Source organism: Neopelma chrysocephalum, unplaced genomic scaffold (assembly GCF_003984885.1).
Source record: "Neopelma chrysocephalum unplaced genomic scaffold, ASM398488v2 Primary Assembly neopelma1_79, whole genome shotgun sequence".
Lineage (NCBI taxonomy): Eukaryota > Metazoa > Chordata > Aves > Passeriformes > Pipridae > Neopelma > Neopelma chrysocephalum.
In genome coordinates this window covers 3,782,559-3,793,705 of record NW_020897740.1, presented here as the reverse complement: position 1 = coordinate 3,793,705, position 11,147 = coordinate 3,782,559, and the positions used below count along the sequence as shown (strand labels likewise).

Genomic DNA, 11,147 nt, shown 5'->3' with positions numbered 1-11,147 from the left:
ACGGTGCTGGTAGGGGGAGGATGAAGAGTTTCAGAGGAGCTGGTGGTGGCTACATGCAACCACAGCTCAGCTTAGACCTAAACAAGCCTTGATTCAAGTCAGTTCTCCTTATTCATCTAGTGTCTAAAAGAGAGAACGTGGATTACTTTGTCATGCCCAAATCAAGGAAATAGCTTGCAAATGAATTTAGCATTACGAACATCAAGGAAGATATAGAGGTAGTACTTACTATGAATTAGCTTATAAAAGTGAAGTGCTTTCTCATAAGCTTTTGTGATTCTGCAGTAGGAAAGTCCTGAGAGGGAATAAGACTTCTGTATTTCCTTCAGTCAGTATTGGAAAAATCATCTTTTAATTCAGTAGTCTTTTAGTGTTTGAACAACTGATTATGTAGGAACATGTAGGAATACATAATTACACTTATTACATTCAATAAGCATCAAATAGTAGAGACATTAAACAGCAGCCATGACTCTCATTGCTCCAGTGAGTAATTCCGTTTTTTTTTCCCAGTAGTATTAAAACAGCTAAAATCAACCCGTATAGAAAAGCTTAGGCCCTACTATGAGGGAAAATTACAATTTCACTTTTTAAAATAACCTCTGAATAATTAAAACGTTGGAAATTCCTGTCTCTTGTACCTTGTTATCTGTATAAGTCTAAGAGTAAACACCCAAGGAGTTTTCTCCTTTCACTTAATTACTAACGCCCGCTCAGCACACTGCATTCATTCTCACAAATGACAACAAAAGTATAAAGTATTGTGTTTAGTCTTTCCTTCTTGTAGTTAAGAAAAGCTGTGCATATTTCAGCTTGGGGCAGGTTATCTTTCTTACTACAAAAAGGCAATCAGCAAAACAGAAGAGGAAAAATTGCACATATGGTTCACCATGGTTCAAATAACAGCTGCTGATATTAATTTTCAATGGCTCTTAACCAACTTAAAGACCCAAACTACTGGTGCAGAGGGCATCTACCTTCCTCTACACTTTTGTCACACTTCATTTGAAATCCTGGAGATGTACTAATAGGTGACAGGTTCCAGAATCAAACAGTCTGTATTAACGAGTGCTTAACAAGCCAACAAACCAAACACCAGAAGGTTTGCTCAAGTAGTGATGTCTCCATACAAAGTGCATGCAGCTCAACTAACCTTGCAGTTACAAAAGAGTTACTAATCCTGATTCACAGAATCAAGATAACATTTTTTTTTACTTCTTCCTGGAAAGGATGGCTGTAACCTGTGACCAGCTGCATTCAGTGCACGGGTGCATCATTTAAACTGTAAACGCATCAAATGTGCCATTGTACCGATCCAATCTGCCACATCCCTTCCTCTGCTGCTAGAAAAGCAGAATACAAAAGCTCTACTGCAGCAGGTGTAACCATACCCTGGGATATGAACAAGTTATGTATTCTGTCAATGCATAAGTACAGGTGTACAGCTGTTAGCACACGGCCAACAAGGTCAGTGGTTATGTACTCCTTGTTAAAAAGCAGTAATAAACTAAGTATTACTTCTGGTTGGGTTTACTTTTTTTTTAAATACATATCTAACAATTCTCTTCTTGCATCCTTCCGTATCTGACAGAAAATGCAATTAGTCTCTTGTACACTATCTCCAAGAGTAAGAGAGAGAGTACAACTACTCCACAGATTAAGCTAAATGCCCAGCGTGGTCCCAGGTGAGTGTATATTTGGCTCACAAAAACAGGCCCAAGTATTCGTGCTCCACTTCCAGAGGCAGTTAACCATCCCATGTAGACACCCTACAGCAGATCAAAAGCTTAGGTTAGTGATACAGGAATTATTTGGCTTGCCAGTAATTCCAACCCATTATCCTAATCAGAAAATGTAAAAGTATTTAAATAATCACTTATCTTTCTTAACTCTTTAAGATACTGATTACTTTGTTTCCAAGAGTAGTGCTCAGCCTCTCTAAGCACTAGTTCAAAGGCTCCACTCATACATACTCTACAGCTTTCCAATAAAATGCATTCTGGCTCAAAGCATTTGGCCTCTTTCACCAAAATATAACATGAAAAAAATGTAAAAAAATAATAAAATTTTTTGTTAAGCAGTAATATCAGCTTGCTAGGTGTTTTACCACTATAAAATGTCAATAACTGGGGGCATTAGTAGCATTTATACAATTATAGTCATACAATAAACTTAGTAAGAGGAACATTATTCCATACTGATATTCCAAATATATAATTAGTTGTTAAAAAAATGATTCTTCCAGAAAAGCCATGAAATTTTCACATTCTAAGATGTGCATAAATAGCATAAGCCTTGCTTTCTAATTCCTTTAGGGACTTGCCCTGGATTTTAAGAGATTAGAGTTCCCGCCAAGTTCTACCCTGGTTGAAATGCACTATTATTTGGCTGATGCCAAAAGGAATTTTAAGTAGACCCCTCATTCTAATGAAGAGGGTGTAAGTCTTGGAGAGCAAATGAAATAAACTGTTTAGGGGTCATGCTTACCTGAGGCTTTGGTCCTAGGATTTTTGAGTATAAAGTGTAGGACATGACATTACAAACAGGATAACCCAATCCTATGAGCACATCAGAACTGAGGTACTGGGCCAGGTAGACCATGGGAGTATTGAGGCACCAGGACTGTGTGAAGGGGCAGCCCACGGGTTCTGCTGTGTGGTTGGATGGCAGCTGCATCTCTTGCAAACTCCAGAAAGGCATTAACATTTCAGTGGGAACTGTTCTGGGAATGGAGTTATTCTTTATTTCTGTAAAAATAAGTTATCCATATAGTTAAGAACAAAAATACAATAAAAGCTTTAAAAAACAAAACTATGAAGATGGGTTAGTGTGACTTGAACTATACCTTGCCACTGGATATTTGGTAGTTTCTTCCCCCAAGGCAGTAAGATAAAGAATCCAACCAAGACAATCAGTAAGCCTCCATGGAGTATGGCACGCTCACCAGTCCTATCCAACAACAAAATTGCAATTAAATGTATAATTTAAATTAAAATTTATGTCGCTGCTAATGACATAGTCCATTAGTTTGTAGAAATGATACCTGACCAAAACATCTGCAAGAAAAATTATAAAATCACAGTAACTTAAAACCTGTTTTTCTTAGGATTCAAGTGTAAAAGACAGTCAAGTAAGGGAGTTATGTTAACAGAACAAAGAACAACCACAACATCATGGCTGTGCCAAAATTGGAAGCACTTCACTATCATAGTACACCCAGACTCATTACCAAGTGAAAGATTAGAGTAACAGAGATTTGGCCTTGCCATAAAGCTTTTTATACTTACTAACATAATAAAAAAATTCCGAAAACTTACTTTTTTGATAGCGTTTTAACCACCATGAAAACAATAACTGATTCAATGCCAATCGCACTAAGGATTATTCCATTATAAAAAACAGCTTCTTTCCTTGTCCAGGAGTACATATCCATTGTCAATGGAGTAGCTATACTAAAATGACAGAACAAAAATACAGGAATTAAAAATAAGCTGCTTCTATACAGTTGTTTCCATACACATATTGTCCCAAATATCAAACACAGTGGTATACAAACCTTTCCTCTTGACGGACATATCAGAAAACACAGGCTAATTATAAAATAATTCTGTCATGCATCATCTATTAAAATTAAATTCACTAGACAAAATTCACAACTGCATTACAGCAGCCATACTCTGAAGCATCATTAATCTATTTCCAATAGTTCATGAAAAGATGATGGAGTTAAAGCCAAGCCAGAGTAATAGAGACTGAAAAGAAACTAGACCCTGTGAGTATAAAAATAGTAAACTTTTAATATTGTTTTTCAGTTTTAGGAGCCAACCAATCTCTAGGAACTCAGTTTTCTAAAAATAATGTAATTAAGACATTATTTAAAATATGAGCCATATTGTAAAGGAAATTATAGCCGTATCAGAGCTCAAAAAACTTGCAGAATAAGTTATATCCTCAAAGTATTTTGTAAGTTAAAAAAATGAAGTACACTTCAGTTTGAGGTAATTTTGTTATGTTTTACTTATTTTCTTACACACAGCAAATTTGGGAGTGAATATCACCTCTTCAGGTAAAAAAAGCCCAGTCATATAAAATAGTGTATTTAAGAATACAATTGCATTAACTATATGAAACAATTGTTTTAATTATTACTGAAGTAAGAGAGTCACTGAAGCTTTTGGAGCTAATCAGAATCATACTAAGAAATTACACAAAATTAAAATAAAAAGTATAGAACAAGATACTCAACTGAAGACGTGGTTTTCTCTAAGGATTTTAGGCAGCCCAAGTTAAGCTATCTTTTTTAGCACACCTAAGAAATTGAGGATATGGGTTTGTCTCCATTTAAAAGCTTTTCCTATACCACAGACTGTACATATTTTTATGCTAACCTTTAATTCATTACTTTGTATCAGTACATATCAATCTGATTATATATGGTTTTGGACTTATATTTATGAAGAGTTGGTTAAGAAAATGAGTGGAACAGAAAAGACTTTATATGCACCCCCAATCTAACTACCTTACAAGTGTTTTGAGAGAAAATATACAAACTTACGTTTCAAAGACAGCAAACACAAACAAGATGACAAAGAAGAGAACATTGAGTGCTACCACAGCAACATGGTCAACATTTCCTTCTGTGTCCTGATCCAGGGCATCATTTTCTGCAACAGAACAAAAGAATTATCTAAACTGCAAGCTGAGCTTTTTTTTTACCACCACAAATTACAAACAGTAATGATTTCTCTAGTTTCTTAAGTATTTAACATGCAGGTTGGTGGGCAGCTAAAGCAGTTATATTTTGACAATCTAAGTATAAAGTTTTTAAATCAAAATCGACTTGTTGAAACTTCAGTTCTTCTGACAATTAGAGAAAATTATTTCAAATTGGTTACCCCATCTGGTTTCCTAGTGACTGACAAGTCCTGAATGACAGCGAAATAAGCAAACTACTTTAAATATCTTATCAGTGGAAACCAAAACACTTGTTGCTCTTGCAAGGTCAAAGCTACACAGAAGAATTCTCAGTGAAAGTCTAGAAGGATCCATACAATTTTCTTTTTTCTTCTTTGCTACCTGACAGCACTATGGATACAACATGGATGTGAAACAATTTCTGGACCAGTCAGAGAGACATGTAGCCTATTTTCCACTTCAAGTTTCCAATGCATCAGAATACTTCTAAATGCTTAATAATAAGAAAGTACTTCAAAATTATAATCACACAAGAAGTTTTCAAGAAAACATAGGTACCTTCTCCTTCAGAATTAATACTTTTGCATTGCCGTCCCATGTCATCCACTCGATGCTCCCTAGAAATTTAGAACTGTTTTCATTAATACATATATTTATTTGATCTACTGTTGAGTCAAGTTTCTATTAAAATAATTGTTAATGGCATCAACTTATATGATAATTATTCCCAGCTCCCTTAAACATCATCTGTGAAGCTTACATTTGACTGCAGTGAACACCATCCTGCTCAAGAAAGAAAATATTCTAGTGAGAGATTATCACATATCCATATGCATCTACAGTAATGGGATAATTAATAAAAATCCCCCCTCAAGATTCTTAAAGGAAAGACAAAGACAGTGAGATTCCTACAGACAAGCCAACCTTATTTCGATTTAGATAAAAAACATGGGCAGGAACCATCAACACTAAAACTATATCAAGGCTAAGCTACTCGTCCACTACTTTAACTTTTTTAAGCAATTTACATTCTAACTGTTAATATCACCATGACTGATTTATAAGCATAATGAAAATATAGATATTAAAGAATGTAGAAACACTGAAAAAATAAATAACAGCTTATATTTTTAGCACTCCAGATTTCAGTTTATTTATTACTCTTCCTGCTGAGCAGCATATTCTTTGCTACAAATTACCCACAAAAACAAGGTAAAAATTTTTTTTTTACTTGATTACCTGAATATGGCAAAGATGAGAATAATATTAATAACTCCTAAGAGAGCTCCAAATAAAACTGGTGCCGTATACATGTTCAGCTGAAGACGGATTAATTCCCACGTTACTCCTTCTTCTCCAATAAGTGTAAAACATGTCTGAAAAACTTAAAAACATAAATGTACTGTGAAAATCTTGAGACTCATTAATATTAGAACACATGTAGAATAAACATATAAAACTGGATAAGCAAAGTTGTTCTAAGTGCCAAATAAAATTTAAATATTATACTTGTCAAACCTCTTACATTTTGAGAATCCTACTCTAAATAAACTGATGGATGCCAGTGGGGTCTCAACTAGCCAGAAAACTACTTGGTTACATAAAGATACACTGTATAAATAACATTATGATACTTAAAAGAACTGAATTCTGAGTGTACTAAGGGTTAATTTTCTTGGCAGACAGCTGATTTACTTTTTTCCTCTTTCTCCTACATGAAAATCTTTGGTCCTGGGAATGGAGTATTCCTCGTGCTAAGGGCAAACTAGAGAGAAAAGAAGCATGGGGGGGTTAAAATTAAATTTTAAACTGGAGTAGTGCAATTGAACTAGAATGTTTCATTTACATTGGCATACATGAGTATGGATGACTGTATTGATGACTATTTATTTAATTCTGATACCATTGACAAACTATGTCTTAATATCCCCACCATACAGCTGCTGAGGATTCCTACTTCCAATGCCCAATTTCATCCTAATAAGAATTAGAGAAGTGAGGAAGAAGATATGCCTTACCTGGCCCTAATATGAAGCCAACTGCTTGGCAGGCACTGGTGTTGGCCATGGCACTTGTTCTTTCTGTAAGAGAAGTGGCACCCGCAATATACGACCGAACTACAGCCACATTTCCTTAAAAAAAAACAAACAACAAACCAAAACCAAGGAAGTATTCATGTAAATATTAAGTTATATTGTTAAAATCTTGAGTGACATTTATTTTAGGAGTTTTTTCCTTATTTTGCAAGAAAATAAAACCCAGAACTCTCCAGTATTTTTACTACTGGTACTGAAATATGATGTTAACTATCTCACATGAGAGACAGAATGTAATAATTTTCAGAAAAGTAAAGTCTGCTGTGGTTACCTGCTCCAAATCCCACGAGAGCACGTGCAGTCAGCATGTAGTATTTGTTGTGTGAGTGAGGTACATGGACATAGGCATAGAGACAATTAGCAGCTACTGAAATGGCAGTTGAAACGACAAGAGGTTCTCTCCTGGGCCTGTAATTGGACCACAAGCCGAACAGGGGAGAGGCAACCATTTGGCCAATGCTGTATGAAGCTATAATCCAGCCCAAAAAACTCGCGTCTGCTGTCGGATCGATCTGCAGAAACACATTAATCAGTACTGTGGGGGAAGTATTACAGTGTTTTATATTATCAATAACACTCTTTTAGAATTAGTACCTGGAATACCCAAGACTCTGTACTGTAATACTTTGTCTGGGGCAATAAACTTTGGATAACTCTCTCTGCACCAAACCAATGCTTTGCTACAGAGACTGGAAAGGGCTCACTTGCAGCAAACTCCAATAGATTTTGTACAGCACTGCTGATGTTCTAGGCTACAGACATAACTTAAGCAGTACAGTAGACAGTTTACATGCCAGGAGCAAGGAATCACTTCAATCATCTCTGCACATGCCCGAATCTGTCCTGATTTACAGGGCTGATAATGAATTTTCTTCTGAAAGAATTCAGCACCAGCCTCACTTTTAATGGTACCTCTAGGACCCTGCTCAGGATATGTTCTTCCAGATTTGCATTTGAAACTGCCTTCTGCAATTCCAGGAGCAGTAAAATCCTAGCGCAGATTAAATTAAAGTTTTAGAGACTTTTATGCCACTTTTAACAACGCAACAAAGAGGTGAAAAAATCCCATACAAACTAAAATCACTATCCAGGAGCAATGGCAATTCCTTTTTAGGAATATCAAAATCTATGTGCAACAATGTGACATTTACAGAGCAACTTCTACCTCCAGCTTCTTTTTTTTTTTTTTTTTTTTCCAAAATGCAGACAAGTCATGTATTGTGTTTTAATAAAGGGATTTCTATTGATTCACTCTCCAACAAAACAGTGACATGATACTGGAAAACCAAACATTTCTGGATTATGATGTACCTTTTATCAATTCAGGAAATCAACTGGCCAGATTTTTAAAGAAATAATAAAAGCTGTCTAAGTGGATGGCAGAATAAAAGTCTCTTATAACCACACACTTCCCTTTACTTTTTCTTTTCCTAAATAAAAGCCTAAGTTTTGTATCACCTACTTTCTGAGCACAATTTTTCTGTCCTTACCCGTGAAGAAAAACATATTTACAAACCTTTTGGAGATATGGCCACACAGACATAATTACAATTGAGAAACCTGTAACACAATAAAAACATAATTGAAGTTATTTTATTTGCCATTTTTATCAGTACTTTGCTTTACTGAAACAGTTATTACAGGTTCATTCTTATGCCTCTATGTGTATTATAGTCTAAACCTGTGCATCAGTTTGTCATCTGAAAAAAACTATGCATTATGTGCTTTTTTTAAGGAGTGATAATTCCTCCCAACAGAAGGAACTATTTTTAAAAGGTCATTTTATAGGTGCATACACACTAAACAAAAAAACTCTCAATGGAAAGACAACAAGGTCCCCAAAGAAAAAAGAATTTCTTGATATACTGACATATCTGTATTCATTAGTAAAAGAAATTTTGATTCATCAAATTAAAAAAAAAAGTTACTGATATATTCTATGATATATTCAAGATAATTTCTAGGCCCACAGAAAATCACCACAAGTCAAAAATCAACAGAATTCTTGTTTCCAGGGGGATCTATTTAGAATACAACGGTAATTTGTTCTGCAGTGGAGACGCAAAGTCCTGTAGGAGAAAACAAGTTTTGATACATATTTTGAAATAGATAACATATATTCCCATAAAGATCTTCCCTCTCAAGAACTCTGCATTATTTGTTTTTGATCCCTGTAATTTTCACTTTGAATGATAAAACCGTGACCTTTGTTATGTTCAGTTCCAAGCAATGACCTTACCTTGCCACTACCTTTTACCCCCCTGTTATGACTATAACAGAGTCATAAACCATGGATTTATGTAATATGTCACTTAGTCTCAAAACAGTTTTATAACTTATCTCATTAAATGTAACTTTCTGTTTGATTTGCTAGTCATGCCTTCTCTTTTGAAGAATCACAAATGCTCCTTTTTGAGGTTATAAAAGAGCAGTAGCGTTAAAGAAGGTAAGTAGTTAAAATCTAGAATACCCTGTAATTTTCAAACCAAAGTATATTCATTAAACACATAACATTTAAATCCACATGTGTTTACTCACCTACACTACTGAGAAACATTGTAAGGTACATAATCCAGATGGATCGCCACCTGCTCTTATAATGCTCTTGATTTTCCACAACATCCCTGTTTTCAAACCAGAAGTCAAGAAAGAAAGAAATCATTATCAGATCCTCTTCTAGTTGGTCCCACAGGACATTGAAAACATTTTTCACAAACCTCTCAATACAATTGTGTGAATTGTTATGCAGGAGTGGATTTCTGCTCAGCAAAGACTACAAAGAATTTTTTTTTTCTAAAAAATACTAGACTCACAAATCAAAAAAATAACAGAAATGCTATCACATAACAAATGTTACACAAAGAGATTTTTATCTAGAGAGGTCTTCAATTCTGCAAACTCCTTGTACAGACACTTTGGAGCATCACAGATGTCATATAAAGGCATTAAGAAGCGTGAATTAAACTATAAAACCCCAGACATCTATTCACAATCGTGACCTTGAAAGAACCACAAAATTCAACAACTATTGATTTGAATAAAAGCTATGGCTGGTCTATTCTCACAATGAGAAAATAACGATACAGTGTAAAAGCTACACTGTGTAAAAGATAAGCTGAAGACTGTAGGGGCTGAAAAAAAATTAAAATACAAGTTACAAACTTAAAATAATCTCTGTCCAAAAGACGTAGACTTAGGTTATAGAGGCCTGAACAGTTTATAAACACAGTTTATATAGGTCATACATAGACTTAGGCATGTCTGCAATTTTAAAACTAATGTAACTGTGACTAATACTAGTAACATATTACTGGTATCTTAGTATTACACTAATCACAGCATGATTTGTATATTTAATTCTTCAGAAATGTTTACAGCATTTAAGTGCCTTGGTTCAATGATACTTTAACAACACAAACAAAGTTTCTAAATGTACTTTGCCATCTTATTGCCCATTACGGATAGGGAGAAATCTGCCAAACACATGCAAATGCTGTGTTTGGTTACTTTTGAGACCTTAGTTACACCAAGCTTCAAGTTTGAGAGCGTTTCAGCACAGACCTTAAAGCAAAGACCCGCTCGAGTTTTGCTGTCAGAAGGAAAAAAAAACCCAAGTGACCAAATCCTGCCCACACATGAAGGCTGATATTAAACACCCAGACTTCTGCACCACTGTTTCCGTGTTTTTTAGGGACTTCTCGAGTGGGTTTGTGTTCTTCTAAAAAGAGAAGGAACCAGCCCCAGCCGCGCTCCCGCTGCCGGGCCTGGGACGCTCTTGAGACCGCGGATCCAGGCTCGGCAGCGCCTGGGGACAGCGGCTAGGTCGGTTTATCTTCCGGCTCCTCTTCTCCTCTCCTCAGCTCCTCCGTGTCCATCCCCCGTGCCGGGAAGCATCCTCAGGAGCCGGGCTCCCCGTGCGGGGCGGGCGGGGAAGGGACTCGGCACCCACGGGCGGCACCTCGGGTGACTCGCGGGGGTGTCGCCCCAACGCCCGGCGCCGCCTCAGAGCAGAACGAGCCCCTACCTGCTCTCGTTCTCCTCCTCCTCCCCCTCCGCCGCCGCCTCTCCGGCCCCCAGCAGAGGTTCCCTCCCGTCCGCAGCCGCCGCCGGTCCCGCAGACGCCATGGCCGCTCCCGGCCCCGCGGGCCGCCAGAGGGCAGGCGGGGAAGGCAGCGCGCCCCCGCGTCCCCGCCACTGGGGGGCGCTGAGCGCAGGGCCCGACCCCGCCGAGCCGGGCGCGACACGAGAAAGGGGCGGGGCGGGCGACGGTCACGCGCGCCGCGGAGGGGCGGGGCCGGCGGCCTCCCGCGGGCGCTCGGCCTTGCTCGAGCGCTCGCGCGTGCGCGCCCGATCACC

The 11,147-nt window shown here is 37.4% G+C and overlaps 1 protein-coding gene across 2 annotated transcripts; it reads right to left on the bottom strand.

Annotated features, from left to right (window-relative positions):
* Positions 1-329: 329 nt before the first annotated feature.
* On the bottom strand, positions 330-10,943 carry MFSD8 (major facilitator superfamily domain containing 8). 2 transcript variants are annotated; one of them, XM_027689994.1, is made up of 12 exons: positions 10,816-10,943; positions 9,330-9,415; positions 8,308-8,351; positions 7,063-7,303; positions 6,714-6,827; positions 5,935-6,079; positions 5,254-5,312; positions 4,556-4,664; positions 3,318-3,452; positions 2,846-2,949; positions 2,488-2,747; positions 330-1,769 (listed from the first exon to the last, which is right to left on the bottom strand). In XM_027689994.1, the coding sequence occupies exons 1-12, from the start codon at positions 10,914-10,916 to the stop codon at positions 1,554-1,556; spliced, it is 1,614 nt and encodes a 537-aa protein (XP_027545795.1). In that variant the 5' UTR covers positions 10,917-10,943; the 3' UTR covers positions 330-1,553. The 2 variants fall into 2 exon arrangements, with proteins under 2 accessions (XP_027545795.1, XP_027545797.1); XM_027689996.1 differs by having other exon boundaries at positions 6,714-6,776.
* Between the last annotated feature and the right edge of the window lie 204 nt (positions 10,944-11,147).

Excerpts from the sequence above, each read along its gene's own strand:
- MFSD8 (XM_027689994.1), bottom strand. The coding sequence starts at position 10,916 with ATGGCGTCTGCGGGACCGGCGGCGGCTGCGGACGGGAGGGAACCTCTG. Across the intron at positions 5,313-5,934 it reads CTCATCTTTGCCATATTCAG|GGAGCATCGAGTGGATGACA; the intron begins GTAATCAAGTAA and ends CTAAATTTCTAG. Across the intron at positions 4,665-5,253 it reads TATTAATTCTGAAGGAGAAG|AAAATGATGCCCTGGATCAG; the intron begins GTACCTATGTTT and ends GTTCTGTTGCAG.